Raw genomic sequence first — 20584 nt, forward strand, 5'->3', positions numbered from 1 at the left:
CAGATGTGGACCACCTTGTAGTTAACATGATTTATCTGTCTCGACATGCTTTTTCTGACTTACATATCCTTTTTGAAGCGTATGTTCATTTCAAAGAGAAAATCAAGACCAAAAGTTGGGAGTTTGGTCCTCTTGCATATGCATTACCTACTAAAAGATTCCATATCAATCACAAGTTTCTGTCCTAACCCTTCTCTTTCTTTTGGTAAAGGAAGCCCTTGGTCAAGACAAACTTATCCGAGTTTTCATACAATTTAAAACGTGAAGAAAATACGTATGCTTCTTATAATGATGAAAAGTTTGGATTATCCGAGTACAACTAACATGGTCTATGACTAATTTTTCCTAACACGTATCATCTCGATAACCAGACATATATCTAATTTAGATATATACAGTTTTCTAACCTGAAATCGGAAAGGAAAAGCATTTAAGGAACCTGCAATAGACGTGACACAAGGTATGTCTACATTCTTAGGGTTCTTCAAATTGTGTAAGTCAATTTCAAAGATAGGTAAGCCGAAGTTTTTGTGAATGTTGATGTCATCCTTGAGCTGCTAATGTCCATTGAACAAAAATTTGTTTAGGCTTTAAACTCTCACCGTGACTGTCTTCATCATTATGTTGGTGACATGTTAATACTATCATTTACGATGTCTATGGTGTTGGTATATCAGTAATAAAAATCTTATCTTGAAACATAATTGTTCGATTTTAATTATTTATAAGAGTTATTTTTTTATAATTAGATGGTAATTTTTCTAATATGAAGTTCGTATTTGAAAACCCGAAATCATCATTTTTTAAGTGATAAAAATATTTATTGAATATTATTTTTCATTTTACAAAAAAAATAAAAATAAAATATCACAATTTCTTAAATTTTAATTAAAATTTCAAACGGGTCTATTAATTTTTGAAATGAACATTATGTTTTAGACATGCAAACACTGTTAATAGAAAAGATTAAAATATTTTTTTATTAATTTAAAACATTATTATTATATTTTTAAAAAAATTAAAAAAGAAAAAGAAAAAAAAGAGCACCCGATTAGTGCTTCCTAAGAAAGAAGAGCACCCAAGGGAGGGGAGCACCGGTGCTCCCAAGATTAGGACTCCTCAGGGGAGCACTCCCTAAGGGAGCTCTAGTGCTCCCCATATGGGGAGGTTTTTTTTAAAATTAATAAAAAAAAAATAATAATAGTTTTAAATATTAATTAAAAATAAAATTATTTTACATCAGTAAGTTGACGAAAATATTAACGGTTGACTAACGGCTAGATTTACGTGTTCAGTAAAAAATATTTTTTCAAAATGAAATATTCATTTTGAAAATTAATGTACTTTCTTATAATTTTGATTAAAATTTAAAAAGTAAAGGTATTTTGTTCAAAAAATAATTATGACACGTATTTAAAATGAGCTAACTTTGGGCTATTCTCAAGGCCTGCTAGAGGCCCATTAAAGACTCAATTAGACAAAACCCCAGCCCAACCCAAGTGCCTTTCTTCTTCTCTCGTTTTGGGTGTGATGACACAAAGCAGTAAGCTTTGGCGAAAGACGAAGATTGGCTTGATCCCAACGCGTGGGGCGCGGCTAAAGTGCGAACTATTTGTACCGACTCCATATAGTTAAGTGCTATAGCCAGCGGCAGAGGTTTTGAGATCCCGAACTCAGATCCTCTTTCAAACCATTTTCTTTTGCAGTTTTCACCAAGATGTTTAAAAAGTAATCTTCTTTCTTGGGTCTTTTTTTTTTTTAAGGTTCTGAGTTTTGCTTTTAATGTTGCATTTGATTGAGGATGTTTGCTTATCTCTAGTTGTCTTTTTGTTTCTGGGTGGAAAGAATTTTTGTTGAACTTTACTACTGGTAATATCTTTTTCTTTGCATGATCAAGAACGGGATTTTGTTTTGGCTTAGACACTTTGAAGTATTGGGAAAGACTGCGATTTGTTTAATTGGGTTTTATAATTACAGCTTCTTGGTGTTACTAAGCAATGAAGGGAGAAAATTGTTGGTTGCTGTAATTGGGTTTTGGAATATATATTCTTGCTGTATCTATGCAAGCATTTTAATGCTTTGAAGGATAGGTAAGGCATTGGGCAAGAATTGGTTTGCAGCTTTGCAAGAATTGTTTTTGTTCTGGGGAAAGATAGCTGAATGAGGAAGCACCTCATATTGGTTTTTTTCTGTTTTGCTAACATTGTTCTCTAGTGAAGGAGCTTTGCTAATATGAGAATGTTTTGGATGTTCGTATATAGAGATATATTGAGCTGGTGTAAAATTTTGTAGATTTTGGTAAGCTGGCATAGAACGTGTCTTTTGGAAAGATATTATGTGCCCGTTGGTCTTGCCATTTAAGAGTAGTAAAACTTGCCTATAAGCTGATTACCTGTTTTTTTTTTTTAAAGTAAGTTGATTACCTGTTTTCGTTACATGTTATGGTTAATCATGGTTTTCCATAGGTGATTGTAGGTGAGTGATTCAGCTCATGTTTTGCATGAAAGTTTTTTGTTTGTTAATACAAACTGTGGATTTAAACAAGTTTTTGACCATTTGCAAGAAGTATAACCCTTGAAATTACTGACAGCTAAGATCATTTAATGGATACTTTATGTTAAGGGTATCATCAATGTTTTAATTTGATGTTTGAGTTATGTCTAGTAAGCATCGCAATTTATACATATTTTATAAATGTTGTTTTGTAGGTTTTCTTCTGAAGATGTTTCTTCACAAAACCAAGTCAAAGCATCTGTGCAGCGAAAAATTCGTCAAAGCATTGCAGAGGAGGTATAAAACTACTTTGTGATTATTTTGGTTTTACAAATGGTCATAACAGTTGAATTATGAAATTACTTCACATTATTGTTTTGTATAATGCATTGATGCATTTATGCAGTACCCAGGACTTGAGCCAGTTTTGGATGATTTGTTACCAAAGAAGGCCCCTTTAATTGTTGCAAAATGGTTTGTTGCTCTTTTACTATTGCTCCTGCAAGTTAGATCTCAATCAAACCTTTTTGTCCTAGCATGCATACCTGAGACATGATGCTCACAGTTTCACTCTTTTGCAGTCAAAACCATTTAAATCTGGTTTTGGTGAATAGTGTTCCACTATTCTTCAATATTCGTGATGGACCATACATGCCTACCCTCCGACTCCTTCACCAATGTAAGTTTTTCTTCATTGTACCTTTCATAAATTGTAGCTCTGCTACTTCTTAATTGGTTATTGTTCTAAAGTGGAATGATGCTTCTTCCATGAGTGCCTTATTTTGATCCTTATTTATTTGAGTGATATTTAGACTAAATAATAGGATGACTTTGTAACTGATTATCTGATTGTTTCTTAGCTCTGGTGAACTATAAATATCTAACCCTGATAAGCTTCATTCTCTTCTATAATATTTTGTGATATACTCTCATATGTAGACATCTGTTAACTTTGTTGTGCATTTTAAGTGCACCCCATCATTATCTAAGTCGAAATATAACCATTCTGTATTTTGGATTGGCAGATCCAAACATAATGAAAAAGTTGCAAGTGGATCGCGGTGCGATAAGATTTGTCCTTGCTGGTGCTAACATAATGTGTCCTGGTCTTACATCCCCTGGTGGTGCTTTGGATGAAGAAGTGGACGCAGAAACTCCTGTGGTATTAATCACCTTCTATGTCTCAGTTCATATGTTTCTGTTTTACATTTTCTCAATATCTGATTTGTCAAACTAATCCTTTTAGGCAATAATGGCTGAGGGAAAACAACATGCTCTTGCTATTGGCTTTACCAAAATGTCAGCTAAAGACATGTGAGTTATTCTAGTCCTTTCTGAGCATTACAGGTAAATGGATTACCAAACTTGAATTGAAGAGCCAAGTAACTTCTACCTCCTGGCCCAAAGGAGAGTAATGTGGCAGAGAACATGGCATTTCTTTGCTATGCTAGGCTACAGTCTGTTGTTTCATCATGCCTCTTAGTTTTAAAAATTTTTTTATGTGTAGTTCTTATCCTCTGCGTTCATGCTTTCTACTTCCAAACTGACAAACACCTTGCTAGCTAAATGTTGTTGTTAGACCATAATAACTATGTCTTCATTCTTTTTTACTCTGATTAACAAGTTGTGCTTTTTATTGGTTTGCAGAAGGGCAATCAACAAGGGAATTGGGGTAGACAACATGCATTATCTTAATGATGGTCTATGGAAGGTATTTATACTTAACTATGTTGTTTTTGGCAGTTATTTATAGTTTAATTGTATGTTCAATTGAATATCCTATGTCTGGTAGAAGCATTTGCATGTCACAAATGTCAAAATATTTTATTATTCCTAACTTTTTCTTTCTTTGGTGCTAATTTATTGCAACGTGCATGAAGTAGGTATTCAGATTCTGAATCTTGCGTATTTCAGCTTAGTTTATATCACCTATTATTTCCCATGGTTGTGTAATTGATCTTATGCTGGTAATTCTGCCATAAGTTGGAATATATTTCGTATACTTGACTTCTAACAGCCTTTTTGGCTAGCAATTTACCACCACCTTGTTGAAATTTTTAAAATATTAGGTTAGCTTTGAAGTTGAAGTAAATCATGCCTTATTTTCTCATATCTCCAGATGGAGCGGCTAGAATGAGCATATTCTGGGAACAACTGCTGTGCCAGCTATGAACAAGTTAGAGAGAGTTGAAGAAAGAAGTTATATAATCGTGGTTCGACCCTGCATTGCAGTTTTGCTCTCTTTTTGGCTGTTTATATCCAGCTGAAGGAATTACATTAATCCATGACTCTTTTCCCTTATGTTAATGTATACTGTAGAGAAATCTTGTTTTCAATATAAATCAGTGCTTTGATCAGGTTATTATTGCATATTTCGTGTAATTTGGCAATTATTGGAACAGGGTTTTGGAATGAATGCCAATTAAACCTAAAGACTTTTTCCATCTCCTCCATTTGCAACAATTTGGATTGAAACAAAATGGCAGCTAAATGTTTGTTTGTGTTAAAGCTGTGATGATCTCTGCTCGGTCCTTTATCACATCAGGTAGGACTCCTTGCATGTTATGTAGCTTTTCAAACTAAAGCTAACTGCTTTATGTCATCATCATTATTTTTCCCCAAAATCCAAGTATGATTGAAGATTTTGGAGTGAAACAAAAGAAAAAGAGATTTGTGATATACCAAAAACAGCATCCATGGCATTCTTTTGTCATTTGTGTGTAAGGTCTTGCATGGCTTACACTATGCCCTCACCACCTTGCAAACTTGAATAATTCTGTTTTTCCATTTTACATGTATTATATTGGAATCGATATTCGATATTTAAAAATAAAATTTCGATATTTTGATAAAATGTCTTGATTTAATAATTATGATTTAAATTTTGATTAATTATTCATCTATAATTCAAAAAATTAAAAAACTCAAAGCTTGAATTAAAATAATTAACTACAAAAATAAAGGAAAATAACAAAAATAATTAAAAAAACCTCTTTTTTTATAGTAATTGAGCAATTGAGAGTCCTAACAAATACAATAATTGGGCTGCCCATAATATCAATCAACTTTTTGGATAACACGTGCAGGGTATAAGGGAAAGGACCACCATCTAAGCCAATAAGCCCAACCGCAGCAAGACAAAACCTAACCTCACAAAATAAAAGGCCCTTCAAAACCCTAACCCTTTCTTTCATTTCTTGTTTATCGTGTCTTTCTTCATCAGTCGCAGCGCCTCCCCACTTCAAACCACCAAAAGCGTTCGGCAATGGTCTCTTCCCAGATTTCCCAGATTTTTCTTTGTCTTAACAAGCAACGAAACAAAGAAAGTTCTAATCTTTCCTTTTGTTTTTGTTTATTAACAGGGGATCGATTTAGTCGCAGGAGGTAAGAGCAAGAAGTCCAAGAGGACAGCTCCCAAATCCGATGATATTTACCTCAAACTCCTCGTCAAGGTCTCACTTTTATCTTCCATCTAGCGTAAAAATGTTTTTTTGAATTAATGATCTAATTTTTTTATTTTTTTGGGGGGGTTATAGCTTTATCGTTTCCTTGTAAGAAGAACTGGGAGCAAATTCAATGCTGTGATATTGAAACGCTTGTTTATGAGCAAAGTTAACAAGCCTCCACTATCACTCTCTAGGCTTATTGAGTTCATGAAGGGAAAGGTATTTTTTTTTATTTATTTTAGTTATATATATGGGTTTTTTTAGGACCTTCATATTGTTATTGCTTTGGGGTTTAATTCTTTTTTTTTTGTGTATATAAATAAAATGTAGGAGGATAAGATTGCTGTGGTAGTTGGGACAGTGACAGATGATATAAGGGTTTATGAGGTTCCAGCTTTGAAGGTTACAGCTCTTAGGTTTACTGAGACTGCTAGAGCTAGGATTGAGAAGGCTGGTGGAGAATGCTTGACTTTTGACCAGCTTGCTTTGAGGGCTCCTTTGGGTCAGAACACGGTATGTTATTCTTTTGCTGCAATTTTTTGGCTGTTTTCAGACCTTAGTTAGTCCTTGGTATTGTTATTTTTGTTCAAGTATAGGTGTTGATTTGCTTCATTTGTTATTGATCTCTTTTGGCGCTTGATTTCTGCTTTTTGTCAAATTTTGGTCTCTACTTTTTCCATTTTGTTAAGCTTTTTGCAATTGAGTTGCTGATGATATTTTCATGCACCATCCAGCACATAAAACTAGTTTTCTAGAGAACATAATATGTGGAAGCTGATCTCATTGCAATGTGAATGTAGTGTGTGTGTGTGTGAGAGTTCCTTTCTGAGTATATGGATGATATGTTTTTGTTAATTTATTTACTAGTAAATTCTTTGTTTGGTTCTACTTCAATGTTTTCATTTTGGTTTCCTTTGAAAGTCTGCTCAACTCAGTTGAGCTTTTCTGTTTCACGTTTTACAAACGTAGAATTTGATGCAACTTTTGAATGGAATTGAGATATGTCTGTTGCGTCGACTCTATCTTGTTAAATGTTTTCTTATTTAACCTAAAATCAGAACTGTAGTCCACAGTCTTGCTTGCCTTGAAGGAAATCTGTCTGCTTTCTTTTGCTATTTGTTGCCTTATGGAACAAAACCATTGTCTCTGTGTTTCTAAGAATTACTTCGGGTGGAATCACAGGTTCTCCTCAGAGGTCCAAAGAATGCCCGTGAAGCAGTTAAACACTTTGGTCCGGCTCCTGGTGTGCCTCACAGCCACACTAAGCCATATGTGCGCTCAAAGGGAAGGAAGTTTGAGAGGGCTAGAGGAAGAAGGAACAGCAAGGGATTTAGGGTTTAAGATGACATTAGTATTTCATTGTGAGGCCTGTCTGTCATTTATTACTGCAAACCAAATTTTGGTAGACTTTAGGTTTCTCTGTCAGTTGTTTACTTGCTTATGTTTACTTCATGTTGGATTGTTTAATGGCCGGTTTGAGGATCAATCTTTCCTATGCTACAAAGTCGCGTGGTTAAGCATTTTTAATGGAGTTATATTTTACTATGGAATTATTCTCTGGTTAATACTGCACTTATTATTGGGATTGTAGTCAAGGTGTCTATACTGACATTTCTTCATTCACCACTCTTGCACTGAACCAAAATTAGGTGCAATTTTCTGTTGGAAAACCTAGCCATGTAGTCTCAGATCGTAAATGATTCTAACCATATCAGAACCAGAAAATAGTGAGTTTTGCACTTTCATTCCAGGATAGGTTAGCCTACTCTTTATCTTTATGCAGTAAACAGAGAAACTATCCATCCATCTCTAATGGAAAACAGAATATACTGGATGTTTTACCATGAATAATGCCAGAATTTGTACACGGATAAGCTTTGTCCAGGGGGACAGAATGGTTTTCTTGAAATTGCAGCAGAAAGAGTAAACATTTTATTAGAAGTCTGAACATTTTATTAGAAGTCTGAACTCAGTTCAGTACCCTTAAACACGAGACAGTCAAATTTCTGATTAGAGATAACAAGGCGGATTTGAGCTCATGAGAGTCGAGAATTTATTCATTTCTATCTCGTGAAAACTACCACACTAAACGCTGACAAGTTAAAGAGTAGATAAACAAAGCTAGATCAGAATTTTTTGATGAAGTCATAAATAAGAGAGTTAATCTCCTCTGCTCTTTCTTGGTTGATGAAATGACCAACCCCCTCCATTACCACAACTTCATCTAACAGAGGCACGTCTCTTTTGAAACCACCACTTTGCACATATTCCTTGATCCCTGGGGTAGTATAGACGGTGTCAAGATCCCCCACAATGAACTTCACCGGTAATTTCACTTGTACATTAGTCCATGGTGCTGTCAGCTCCCAATTTCTGCAGCAAACAGAGAGAAATCAAACATGAAAAAAAACAGAGTAACTCGGATGTTTTACCATAAAGAAGACAAGAATTCGATGAAATTTTTTTCCTGGTAACGTACAAATCTAAAGCTCTGTAGTAGTTCAACCCGCCAGTGAAGCCTTTCTGATTGAATTTGTTGGCATAGTAGCTAAGATCTTCTTCTGAGAACCAAGACGGTAAGGTAACTGGGGTATCTGGTTTAATACCGAAAGCATCGTCTTTAGGCAGGCGAGGGGGTCCCGGTTCCCGAGTGGAAAGAACTTTCTTTAGCACTTCTGAGGTTCCAACATGAGCAATCTCTGCTTCAATCTTTCCAGGTTCCTACAACAAGATGCAAGAATATCTCAGTTGTTTATATTCACATACATACCCATAGCAAGGATCTGTAAATGTAAGAAGCAAAAACCTGAAATCTGCAAATATAGTAGTCCTCTCCAAATAAGAGTCTCATGCTCTCCACAGGCTTCATCTTTGGTTTTCTTGGCATGAATGGGACGCTAAGGCACACGAAAGCCTTGACTCTATCGGGCCGGAACATGCAGAGGTACCATCCGATTATGGCACCCCAATCATGAGCTACCAGAAAGACCTGCTCTACACCGAGAGAGTCAATGAGTGCAATGAGGTCACCAACGATGTGCAGGCAAGTGTAGCTAGTGACACAAGTTGAAGCTTCACTGTCGCCATAGCCACGAAGATCTGGTGCAACAGTGTGGTATCCGAGTGAGCTTAAAGCAAGAATCTGATGCCTCCAAGTGTACCAAAGTTCAGGGAAGCCATGGAGGAAGAGGATCACCGGTCCTTGCCCTTTTTCTGCTACATGCATTGTTATCCCATTGACATTCACCATCCTGTGTTGTATTCCATCCATCTCTCTCTCTCTCTGCTATTTTTCGCTTCACCGAAGGTGATGGTACCTGATATACAAAGCAAAAAGCGAGAAAGGTTTCCTAGGTCGGAGTTATGGCGGCTGTCAGGGAGTAAATGCAGGCAACGGAAAGTGTTCAATAGTTACGTTACTACTTCGGGAATAGGCTTTGCTCGACTTTCGAAGGCCAGAATTCGTTTGTAGGCAACGGAAAGTGTTCAATAGTTACGTTACTACTTTGGGAATAGGCTTTGCTCGACTTTCGAAGGCCAGAATTCGTTTTTAGGCAACGGAAAGTGTTCAACACTTACGTTACTACTTCGGGAATAGGCTTTGCTCGACTTTCGAAGGCCAAAATTCGTTTTTCCAAAGCATGCAGGCGTAAATGCTAAGCACAAACTAGCTTTACTTCTTTTCTTGCACAGTCGAACGGATGATTCTCAAGTGATTGGGCTTTTCTAACTTGCGCACCCGGTGATATATTTCTTTCTAGCAGTTGTAGGGTAAGAAATTGGTAAAGATCATATGACTTCCATGGCTATTATGCTGTCTTTGAGGTGACAAAGATAAACGTATATGATTTTACCTGCAAATCTGATTCTCGTCGAGTTGTAAGTGTTTATATCTAGTAACTCACATTTTTTTTTCATGGCATAACAATTACTCCCTGAAGAATATGAATTAAGATTGGACCAGCTGCAACTTATTTATTGGTTCTTTAAACAAATTAAAGAATTGAGGTGCAATAAGTTTATCTTTTTGAAAAAAAGAGTAATGATTTATAGACCAACTCAAATTTGATTTTGATGTTAGGTCAATTATTTCGATAAATGAAGTAAATAAGGTGATTCAACTCCTAATGAGCGTAGATTTAAACGAGAGGGAATATTACAAAATCTCATCTCAAATAAATAAAAAATGAAAATTTGATTTTATTAATCTTGTAACACTAATAATTAATTGAATGCACCAAGATAAGATTGAGAATTGAATTATTGAGCTTTAAATGAGAGGTGAGTGTAACGTCATTTGAAATTTAAAGTGAATTACTTTGTAAGCAGAAAAGAATCATTGGGACCTACCCTTCATTGCCAACAGGCAACAGGAGGAAAGGTACTGCCTAAACAGCATTCAGTGGGTTGGGTGGTGAACGAGTAGTCCCTCCTCCCTTTGAGTGAATGCCAGAGGCAATTCACATCCTCAACTAACCCCACAGAGAGAATCTTAAACTCTTTAACAGTTTATGACAGCAGCCCATAACTAAAACCTACCTTGTTAATAAATCCTTAATAATGCAACCGTAACAACACGGTGAAACTCAACCAATCATGCGAGAAGAACATGAAAATCACATTCCTTTCTTGACTTATTCTCCCATTTCTCACAATCAGGCCACATCCAATCCTTTGATAGGCCAAAACGTAAAGCAGCCAGATGCCCTGACTTGGTCACTCCCAAAACTTGAAAAACTAGATTGCAGCTTTTGGTTCTAATTTCTAAAAGCTATGATGCTGCTAATGCCTGTGCTGTGGCTGGCATGGCTCTGCTGGAGGGTCATGTGAACCTAGGATTAAGGAAAAACCAGGTCATATCGAATATGAACATTGTCTTTAGCCTGCACATAACTTCTGGTTATTCTCTTCTTATATCTTTTTGTCCAAAAATCAGTGACCAAATATTGATAAATCATAATATAATGGCAAATTTAGTATTAATTTCTTCATTTTGCTTCGTCAATCTTAGACTTGCCGTGGTAAACAATATGTTCAATCTATGATTCACCATTTTCTTTGCTTTGCTTTCAGTTTCTTGTTTCCCTGATTTCTAAGCTCAATCTCCAGTTACTATGCTCTGCTTTTTTCTCTGCTCAAACTCCAAAAGGAAACCCCAGAAAGAAACCCTTTCTCCCCAGAAAACTCTACAGTTCCAAAAACGCAGAAAACTCTTCAGTTCCAAAAACCCAGAAAACTTCTTTTCAATGAGAGAATGTAATCCAATAACATTGGAGCACATCTCCACGAACAAACCGGGAGAAGGCTCAAGCAGAAAGGATCAAAATTAAATTTTTTGCTTTACGCACAGATAAAATCCTAGGCATCATTCACTGAGACAGTGGATTCCCAAGAAGAACTATGTGCGAACAAAAACATAACCCAAATCTTAGAGTTGAAAAAAAAAAATTGATCTTCTCAAAAGTTTCAGAACTTCAGGGCGGCGTCTACAAAGATTTTCAACAGAGATAAACCCTAACCCAAGAAAATATAGTGCACTGGCTCTGTTCTGGCCTTAAGACCACATTTATATAGGTAAAACGAGGACATGCTTAATGACTGTAATACCCTCGTCTGCGCTCTTTTATTTCTCTGTTCTTTCCCAGTCATCCCACTGGCATAGAAAATAGCTCTGATGGGAAAAAAAATTCTCTGCTTCTGGTTTGAAGAGAGTAATTATATGAGAATCTTTCTGTTGCTATTTAGCTTTAAGGATTAAGGGTTCTACACCACATCTATTTATCAACAAAAACTACTTTCTTTTGGACAAGTTTTTGACAGAAATTTAACATAACATGAAGAATCCCAAACATATTAGGTTAGCTCATAACAAGAATAGTAAGAGATGCGTTTCTTAAGTCATTCACTTGAATGAATTAAGAGGGAGAAAATAATCCACCAATGTCTCCCATCTTTAAATCCTGTAAATTCAACTGACATTGGGTACCAATGGGTTCGGTTTTGTATGAATATGCCAACTTAAGAAATGGTTTCGACCTGCATATCATGCGGGTGGACTAGCAACAGATCCACTAGGAACTTGTCAATTTGGAAATCATTGATGCCATAATCAAATAGATGTGATGTGGTGACAAGCTTCTCAAATAAATAAAATTCGATCACATAAAGTCAATATATGAAGCAAAGCACCAAATCCATAAAATACAACACTGAGGTTTGATGAATTCATCATAAAATACAACTTCTCAAGGCTGAAGTTACCAATATCTTACATTCCCTCGGGACTAATGGAAAACATGACCTATAAATGTGACTTCAAGCATGATAATAACCTGACCTTCAGAAAGATACTTGGGACTTTTAAGCTGAGAAGGTCTAATGCACTCCATCGATCTTACCTTCATAAGAAAATTTGAATCTCAGCTCCATCAAGTCAATCAAAACTAGCATTTAAGAACTTCAATAATTCATTTCGTTTGCTCTCAGCCGCTTTATCCTCCTTTGACTTGTCAAGTTTCAACAGAATCTAGAAAAAATACAACAAAAACAATAGCAGAGTAAAAATTATCACAAGTGCCTATATCACTATTTTTGGACAATACATTGAGACCACAGAAACACCCATCCCCAGCATAAACAAAAAGAACAAGAAGAATATAGCCTCACCTTTTTGCCAGAGACAGCACTACGGCGTACACTATCATCCTTGTCACGCCCAAGAAACTGTATAAAGCATATGCAGGTTAGTGAGAGAGAGAGAGAGAGAGAGAGAGATGGCATATCATGAACCACAAGTGCAATGAAGTACCTTAGAAAGCTGCACAGGGCTGCTACTTCCCTCATCCTGCGGCTTCTATATGTAGCTCCGATTGCCAGGACAAACCCGACCCAGAAAAATAATCCAAGTCAATTGCACCCAGTCATCATGTCACAGACCCCAGCTCCAATTTCAAAGAGCCAATCCATAGAACAGGCAGAAAGTATTATAAGCACCTCAGAAATGTCATGTTGAAAGCATTTTCAAATATAATGAATGCTGGAAAATTTGCTAGTTATCCATAAGATTATAAACAATGAACCTAACTATTAAAAACTCTACCACTGTCCAAGCAGATGGATAAGCAGGAAAAACAAACAAAATCCCCAATAAAACCAACACTTCGCAAATTGATAATTTAGACATGCATAAATAATGCAAACATTGTGAATAGTGGCCTACCTCTTTAACTTTGTGCTTGTGACGTTTATGTCGATGACTCTTGTTCCGTTCTTTTTGCTTCAACTAAAATGCAAAATGATAATAAAATGAGACACTGCATTAAAATGAGAAGAAAAATGGAGCGCCAGACAATCACCGTCTTTGGCCTGTCACTTTTCTTGTGCCTCTTTGAATGATTTGACTCGTGCTCACTATCTGAAGAACCGTTACTTCTGCAATAATTCAGCAGTCATAAAATGTTAGGAAACTCATCAACCAAGTACACATGTGATGCAGTGAAGGTTATTAGCGGGCAAAATACTAAATAACCAAATAGCGGCATATAATTTCCTTCCCGATCATCCATGTATAAACATAAAGGTATTAAAAGATAACCTATAGACAAAATCGTGAAGGCAAGAAATATAATCATGCATAACCTTCACACACCACAAATTCACACTTCCTTACCTTTAATGCACCACATACTTTCAAATTTCATTTGTATAAAACCTATGATAATACAAATCAAAACCATTGTACCATTAACAAATTTCATCTGATGGAAACAAGCACAGGCAATTATATCCTTGATTGATAACCACAAGCATTAGCTATACAGCATAAGCCTATAACTTATATTAATTTTCAAGCCTCCAGCCCCATATTATAGTTAAAAAAAACGTAAATATATTGACTATAAATCTTTACGCCCTAATCTTACTTTAACCAGCAAAAAATTGAAGTTAGAAACGAGATTAAGCAACTCCTTACAATCTTAACATGAGAAAAAGAAAAAGTAATGAATAGGGTCACCAAGGAAAATTTCCAACTAAAATCCCAGATTAAAAAGATAAAAATTTTAATGAAATCTTAGTTAAATCGCTTAATTGCTAATATTAAGCAGCAATTATAACAAATAATACAAAAGGATTATTTTTGTTTCAAGATAATTGATTTCTTCTTCTTCTTTTTTTTTTACCTGGAGTAATCGGAGTCGGAGGAAGAGTAAGAGTCGTCGGAGGAATGGCGGCGATGCTTTCGACGACGCCGTTTACCTAAGGAACGACTCTTTTTCCGGATCTTGAGAGAATCTCTGTCCCTGTCTCGGCGGTTGCTACGATGACGACGTCGTTTAGCGTGAGAGGAAGACGAGTCGGACGAGGAATCTGAGGAAGAGTGGGAGGTAGCCGAGGACGATGAGGCCGCCATCGTCGCACCAAGGAGAGATTTGGGGTTTGAGATTTGGAAAACGATTGAGAAAAGGGCAAAACACTCTAATGTCACTAATTTCTTTATAATATAACTAACTAAATAAACTAAATAAATATCTCTTTATTGCTTTCTTAAAGGGCAAAAAAGGACTAGAAAGTCTATTTCATCAAAATCTTTTTAAAAAAACTTTATTTTTTCTTAAATGATACATACAAAATATACAAGTATTTTTTATGGAAATTTTGGTTAAAAAATTCGATATTTCATAAAAAAATATTTTTTGACAAAATTATCTCATCGAAAATATTTAAATCGATAATGTTATTTTGTCAACAATTTAAAAAAAATTCATCAATACATCGTCAATAATAAAATGCCGACTTATCTAAAACACAAAAAAAAGAATTTAATTCTTCTATTTTTATGAAAATTAATTTTAAAAAATTTGAATGAAGAATATCCTTGACTTGTTTATTTAGTGGATATATATGGTATAAAAATCTTATACTTAGAAAGATTTTTTTTTTTTTAGTATGATGGTTTGTAATATATGTGTTTGGCTAAGAAAATTATGAATGAATCAAAATTTTAATTTAATCTATGTGATCATTAAATATATATATATATATCCATAAACAAATGAATTTGATAAAATTATTTATAGATTACTTAATTTCTCTTTACTTTTTGCTACTTGTACGAAGCCTTTTATGTGTTTTTTTTCCCCTTTTTTTTCTTTTTTATTTAAAAGACTCCATCTTAAGGTTAATCATGTACTATATATATGTATATTTATTAAGGCATGTATCATAATTTAATATATCATTGAATTCATTTGCATTCCCCTCAAAGCCATTATATGTTTCTAATAATTAACTTATCTAGGTTTCGGTTCAATAAAAATAGAAGCACTTATTCTATTTTGCGAGTAAAATCTTCAATGCATGGTGTTGATTTGGGAAAGTATCTTTAATATTGTTTAAAAATAAATTTAAATAAAACCTTCTTAACCGTATTATAAATAAATCAATGTTGTTGGTATTGTGTTAACAAAAATAACATCTATCGATATTAATTTGAATATTTTTATAAATTTCACCCGGATCAGTACTGTCAATAGGGACAAAAATGTTAACATTTTTCTTTGATAATTAATCCTTTGAAATATTTTTTATAAGCATATCGTACATAGAGAATTAGAGGAAAAAAAAATGAATGAAGCTGTGAAAGTCACAAAAGAAATGGTGATGATCTAACGATGTTTTTTTTTTTTTTTTGGTCAAAGTGGGATCTGTTCCTCGAGCTGAAACCTTGGGCTATACAATAAGCAGAAAGCTTAGCTTTCTCAATGAGCTACCCTCGAATTCGATCGCATTTCATATTGGTATTGCCCTTGCACATTTGTTGAGTTGATGCTGAAAAATCCTGGGGTGTAAGGCACTCTCCTAGGCTTTATCCAGGCGGCACCATTGATGAACTTTCCGGGAGTGAATCCGAATGCGGTCGCCTGTGAAATTCTCTTAATCCCACGCCATGTGACACGGCCTGTCTTGTTAGAGCCAGGGCCATAGTTGTTGAATTCCGAGTAGAAGGAAGTGTTTAGGCCCCAAGGACCATCCCAAATTGCCCACCCCTCGGGTTTGATCAAGTCATCGAGGTAAGACTCCATGATGATTGTCCTTGAGAAATTGCCCCATGGACGGCCGAGATATGTGGGGTACTTGTCCTTGACAGGAACCAGTTCAGGAGCAGCAGTGAAGGTGGAGTTTTGGATGACAATGGCTGTTGGTTGACGAGCGTCGGTTCTGCCTTGGGCGGTGACGATGCATTGCTGCCCATTTAGTGGAACACGGACCAGGAAAGTGCAGTTCTGGAAAACTGCGGCTGCATCGCCGAAGACGAAATCGATCGTTCCGGTGATGGTGCAGTCACGGTAGAATTGGCGTTTGCTGTGAACGTAAAGGGTGTCCTGGTAGCCATCCATGGAGCAGTTATAGAAGACTGAAAAATCGGATATGACCAACAAGGCCACGGCCTGGAATTTGGCGGCCCCGGCAGAGTTCTCGAACCCAATGTTTTTAGCAAAGAAGTAGTCTCCATTAACAGCTGCATGCAAAGATATCAATTCGTTAAACAAATGAAGAAAGAAAGAGAAACATTTCTCTTCGTGAATCAAAGGCTTAGATTCATACCAACTGTAGCAGTCCTGAAGGTGGGAACACCATCAGCATTGTTGAGGTGGCCAGTGATACGGGTTTTCTCTTTACCATCTCCAATCAACGCCACATTCGTCATCTTGTAACCGAATTCGAGATTCTCCTCGTAAACTCCTTCCTTGATATATATCACGAAAGGCTTGGTAGCATTCAGGGGGATGCTGCTCATTGCAGCGTTGATGGTCGTGAAGTTTCCACTTCCGTCCTTGGCCACGACAATGTCAGCCTTGATTCTAGATGGAGGAGCAGCCATGAGCCTCCGAACTCCAGGCTGAATCTCAAATTGGCCATGGCCAAGAACAGGGGGCTCATTGTCTTGGAGTAGACGACGATGACGGGTCATGGGAATATCTAAATAGGTCGACCAGTCGCCATGCCCGAGAACAGGAAGGTTTTCCTGGAGCAGGCGACGACTTACACCTTGAATTTCTAATTGTTTAAGCACTGCAGACATCTCAGTGGCTATAGCAAGCCCATTTCTGCTGAGTTCCATGGAAACATTCAATGCCTTCTTCATTTTCTCTCCAGCCTTTGACTTTGTATTTTTGAATCCATCTAAGCAAGTCTGTTGGTTGGTGATGGTAGCACTCAACCAAATCTTTAAATCAGCCAACATTCTATCGAACTTGTTGATATCCAACTTATCGATCTGGTCAAATGATTTTTTGAGCTCCTTTATTGAATAAGTCATTAGTTGTTTACAGACATCTAGAGCTTTCTTCGTTCTTGGATCTTTCTCGAGATCCCGCAAGGTAGTAGAATTCTGGACAGCTTGAGATGCAAACTTCATTGCGGCCTTGAATGCTGCTTGGACGAGTTCTTTGATGTCTGTGGTATCTCCAGCTTCAGCACGGAGTTGCTCCTCGCATGTTTTCCTGAAATCTGTCGGTTGGCAAACGGATTTGATGGCCTTCACGGAGGCAGATACCTGAGAACTTTTACTGCTATTGCTGGTTCCATCATCGGAGCTGGTGTCATTGATGCTAACCCCGACTGTCACAGCAACCACCATGGCCACCAAGAGGAAAGAACAAACCGCAATAATCGCGATTCTCTTCTTCCTCTGTCCATCATCAGTACTTGCCATTTTCTAATATCTATATGAAGCAGCTCCTGATCAATACCTTTCAAGACAGGGAATTTCTCTCTTGAAAAAAAGAAAGTGAAGAAAAAGAAAAAAAAATAGACCCACTTTCTTTTTTGTGTTCCTAGTTGATCATTAAGTCCCCCTATTAGGCACCAAGAGCTGCCCAAATGCAAATGAGAGGACGGCAAATTCGATGGCCAACTCCAATTCGAAGCCAAAAAGCCCCTCTGGAGTGTGATTCTTGATGAGTCTTATAAGAATTATAAGAAAGATGAATAAAAAAAAGCTTAAATGGTTTAGATTTTTGGTTATTTTTAGGTGCAGAAACATGGGGTTTGGAAGGGCCATGGAGAGTCAAATCAATGACAAGCTACAAAATTGTCAAGTGTTTCCCAAAAATGAGAGGCTGCAAAAGCTATCTAAGCATTTTCCCTCTCTCAATTATAGTCAATTGACCATTGACCAAACAGGTCTCAATGGATTTGAGATAACTGTAATTAAGAAATCTATGGTTTTTAAGGAAACTGACAGCTCAAAGCCATGAAAAGCATTCTCTGCAATATCATCCAGCCAGAGCATCTTTAATATTTTACCATAAAAAAAGAAATATTTTTTTGATAAAATTGACTCCGTCAAACAATTTCGTCAAAAAATTTCTGATTTAAATTTTGGACCAATCTTTTAGAGAAAAATTAAAAAACCCTTTATAACATGAATTTCACGGTTCGCGACAAAAATTTACCGTGTAATTAATAAGTAGTTAAGTTACAATAATCATGATCACAAAGACAATAAAAAATAAAATAAATTTTCAACCAAGGCATGGAAACATGTTAGAGATATATATACAGAATATATTTACATGTCCAATTTATTGATATATAATAGTTTTTTACTTAAATTTTCATGTACATTATTACATGAACTCTCACATATATAAATTACAACACTTACCAAACTTAATTGACAACCTGCATATATAATTCTATGAACTTTGCATAAACTTAATTTGTTAGCCTGCCTTTTCTGCTTCACCCCCTTAATTAATACTCACCATATCAGGAGTTACAGATACAATGTACAGAATTCCCATGTGATAAATTTTTAATGAAAATAAGAATTAAAGCAAATTACTCTTTGAGTGTGATCTTATGTTTTTATATGGAAGGTTTTGACTATTTAATTACTTTTCTACTTATAGTTGCTCATTTAGTTGACAATATATTTGGAATAATTGTTATGGTAAACACTCTTCTGGTTCAAAATCTTGACAAGCTTAGTCATCTCTTTAATGCTTTCTGCCACAATGAGATATTCTACCATAATTTCAAAGATACACTTACAAATAAACCCATCAATAAATAGAACATCTTCAGTTTCCAATCTCCTTCAACAAACCAAGCCCGTTTTTTTCCTCCAAAGAGCCAAACATCAATCAAAAGCAGCCATGGAGACCCTTTGTGGCAAACCATGTTCTTCAGATACATCTAGTATCTCAGCAGCCTCGGGAGAGACTCAAAACAAAGGCGGTGGTATCGATGGAAACATGATGGCCAAACTGAAAGAGAAAGTTGTTGTTGTTCAGGAATCTCATGATCATCAGTCCAACCAGGCTAGATCAGGTCTGCACCTTTCACTCGGTGCGAAGTTTTCCGGAGATGAGATGATTCATGGCTCTGAGGTGGAACTCAAACTTTCTAGTATGGGTTCATCTCAAGCAAGTAAGCAGCAGCAGCAGACCAAGTCGAAAGCTAGGGCTTTTACGTGCGGCTTTTGCAAGAAAGAATTCTCCACCTCTCAAGCCCTTGGAGGGCATCAGAATGCGCATAAACAAGAACGTGCGATAGCCAAACGGCGTAAAGAGATGGATTCGGGGGCTTTGGGGCATCGTCAGTACCCTTACTACTCTTATTCAAGCCTCTCTCAGGCCTCTCTCTATGGATCTTTCAACAGGGCTCTCGGGACAAGAATGGAATCAATGATTCATAAGCCTGCTCCTGCTTACCCTTGGACCACCCTGGGCTGCCGTTTCGGCCATGGAGGAATCATGATGGAGAGCTTCCAGGCTCCGAAGAGTAGCACTTTGCCAACCATGGCTGCTGCAGCTTCAAGCATTGCAGCAAAGAAGCCAACAAGCAGCCGTGATTTTCTGTCAAAAATGGATCTATCAGAAAGTGATAATCGTCAGGATGATGATCCAGGACTTGATTTGTCTCTTAGGCTTTAATCCCTGTTTAGGGTTTAAGAGTTTATCAATTATCATTGTGATAATCAGATTTAACTTTCATTTCAGTATGAAGTTTATGTTTTATTAATGACCATTCTGATTTGGTGCATGTGGTTGAGGATTGAACAAAGCTTTTACCATTTATTTGAATTATGAACTCTAATTTGAATTAAACTCATATTCAACCATGAATTTTGTTTTTCATTAAATAATTATTATCTTATTGGTGATGCTTTTTTGATTCACAAGATACCCAACTAATCATCTATCATAAATAAGCATGAAATATACTTGAAAGTAATTCAATTCGATGGCATGAGATACTCCTTAGAATTAATTTTGATTTTTTTTATAATAATTCGTGTATATATATACATATATATATATATATATATATATATATATATATATTATTTGAGGTCAAGACTTCATTATATCTTTGACCATAGTTTAATTTAGATTAATGTTGACCCTAAATAATCTTTTGGTATTAACTTTTAGATTTGTTTCTTGTTATTGATATTTCAAAGTAGTATTTATTGTTCAAAGGAATTTTATCATTTTTTATCTCTCTAGCTATGATTTATTAATTTTACAGCTAGCTCTTTTACATTGTTTCTCATTTTATATTAGATTATATAGTTATTTTCAAATTTACATGTGGATTTAAAATTTGGCAACACTTCTCCCTATTTAAATTAT

The 20584-nt window shown here is 36.0% G+C and overlaps 6 protein-coding genes across 6 annotated transcripts; 3 read left to right on the forward strand and 3 right to left on the reverse strand.

The window, feature by feature from the left end:
• LOC18600498 (malignant T-cell-amplified sequence 1 homolog) lies at nt 1519-4937 on the forward strand. The gene is made up of 8 exons (XM_018121522.1): nt 1519-1728; nt 2709-2790; nt 2900-2967; nt 3075-3172; nt 3519-3655; nt 3740-3807; nt 4141-4204; nt 4613-4937. Exons 1-8 carry the CDS (start codon nt 1718-1720, stop codon nt 4628-4630), a joined length of 546 nt encoding a protein of 181 aa, XP_017977011.1. The 5' UTR covers nt 1519-1717; the 3' UTR covers nt 4631-4937.
• Nucleotides 5640-7504, forward strand: LOC18600499 (60S ribosomal protein L18-2). The gene is made up of 5 exons (XM_007030978.2): nt 5640-5761; nt 5856-5945; nt 6030-6158; nt 6270-6452; nt 7122-7504. Exons 1-5 carry the CDS (start codon nt 5759-5761, stop codon nt 7278-7280), a joined length of 564 nt encoding a protein of 187 aa, XP_007031040.1. The 5' UTR covers nt 5640-5758; the 3' UTR covers nt 7281-7504.
• LOC18600500 (bifunctional epoxide hydrolase 2) lies at nt 7969-9250 on the reverse strand. The gene is made up of 3 exons (XM_018121521.1): nt 8746-9250; nt 8419-8660; nt 7969-8312 (listed from the first exon to the last, which is right to left on the reverse strand). The coding sequence occupies exons 1-3, from the start codon at nt 9208-9210 to the stop codon at nt 8066-8068; spliced, it is 954 nt and encodes a 317-aa protein (XP_017977010.1). The 5' UTR covers nt 9211-9250; the 3' UTR covers nt 7969-8065.
• On the reverse strand, nt 12054-14438 carry LOC18600501 (protein FAM133A). Its single transcript, XM_007030980.2, has 6 exons — nt 14120-14438; nt 13295-13370; nt 13159-13221; nt 12748-12792; nt 12606-12662; nt 12054-12465 (listed from the first exon to the last, which is right to left on the reverse strand). The coding sequence occupies exons 1-6, from the start codon at nt 14347-14349 to the stop codon at nt 12373-12375; spliced, it is 564 nt and encodes a 187-aa protein (XP_007031042.2). The 5' UTR covers nt 14350-14438; the 3' UTR covers nt 12054-12372.
• On the reverse strand, nt 15478-17887 carry LOC18600502 (putative pectinesterase/pectinesterase inhibitor 28). Its single transcript, XM_018120599.1, has 2 exons — nt 16545-17887; nt 15478-16458 (listed from the first exon to the last, which is right to left on the reverse strand). The coding sequence occupies exons 1-2, from the start codon at nt 17653-17655 to the stop codon at nt 15698-15700; spliced, it is 1872 nt and encodes a 623-aa protein (XP_017976088.1). The 5' UTR covers nt 17656-17887; the 3' UTR covers nt 15478-15697.
• On the forward strand, nt 18962-19995 carry LOC18600503 (zinc finger protein GIS). Its single transcript, XM_007030983.2, has one exon. The coding sequence runs from the start codon at nt 18962-18964 to the stop codon at nt 19880-19882; it is 921 nt and encodes a 306-aa protein (XP_007031045.2). The 3' UTR covers nt 19883-19995.

This window comes from Theobroma cacao, chromosome 5 (genome assembly GCF_000208745.1).
Source record: "Theobroma cacao cultivar B97-61/B2 chromosome 5, Criollo_cocoa_genome_V2, whole genome shotgun sequence".
NCBI classification, from domain to species: domain Eukaryota; kingdom Viridiplantae; phylum Streptophyta; class Magnoliopsida; order Malvales; family Malvaceae; genus Theobroma; species Theobroma cacao.

Coding starts and splice junctions, on each gene's coding strand:
- LOC18600500 (XM_018121521.1), bottom strand. CDS start 9,210: ATGGATGGAATACAACACAGGATGGTGAATGTCAATGGGATAACAATG. Junction 8,661..8,745: donor ACTATATTTGCAGATTTCAG/GTTTTTGCTTCT, acceptor ATCTTGTTGTAG/GAACCTGGAAAGATTGAAGC. Junction 8,313..8,418: donor TACTACAGAGCTTTAGATTT/GTACGTTACCAG, acceptor TGTTTGCTGCAG/AAATTGGGAGCTGACAGCAC.
- LOC18600503 (XM_007030983.2), top strand. CDS start 18,962: ATGAGATATTCTACCATAATTTCAAAGATACACTTACAAATAAACCCA.
- LOC18600502 (XM_018120599.1), bottom strand. CDS start 17,655: ATGGCAAGTACTGATGATGGACAGAGGAAGAAGAGAATCGCGATTATT. Junction 16,459..16,544: donor CTTCAGGACTGCTACAGTTG/GTATGAATCTAA, acceptor CTTTGCATGCAG/CTGTTAATGGAGACTACTTC.
- LOC18600501 (XM_007030980.2), bottom strand. CDS start 14,349: ATGGCGGCCTCATCGTCCTCGGCTACCTCCCACTCTTCCTCAGATTCC. Junction 12,663..12,747: donor GCCCTGTGCAGCTTTCTAAG/GTACTTCATTGC, acceptor TGCTTTATACAG/TTTCTTGGGCGTGACAAGGA. Junction 12,466..12,605: donor GTGCTGTCTCTGGCAAAAAG/GTGAGGCTATAT, acceptor TATTTTTTCTAG/ATTCTGTTGAAACTTGACAA.
- LOC18600498 (XM_018121522.1), top strand. Junction 2,968..3,074: donor CCTTTAATTGTTGCAAAATG/GTTTGTTGCTCT, acceptor ACTCTTTTGCAG/TCAAAACCATTTAAATCTGG. Junction 3,656..3,739: donor TGGACGCAGAAACTCCTGTG/GTATTAATCACC, acceptor TAATCCTTTTAG/GCAATAATGGCTGAGGGAAA.
- LOC18600499 (XM_007030978.2), top strand. Junction 5,946..6,029: donor ACCTCAAACTCCTCGTCAAG/GTCTCACTTTTA, acceptor GGGGGGTTATAG/CTTTATCGTTTCCTTGTAAG. Junction 6,159..6,269: donor TTGAGTTCATGAAGGGAAAG/GTATTTTTTTTT, acceptor AATAAAATGTAG/GAGGATAAGATTGCTGTGGT.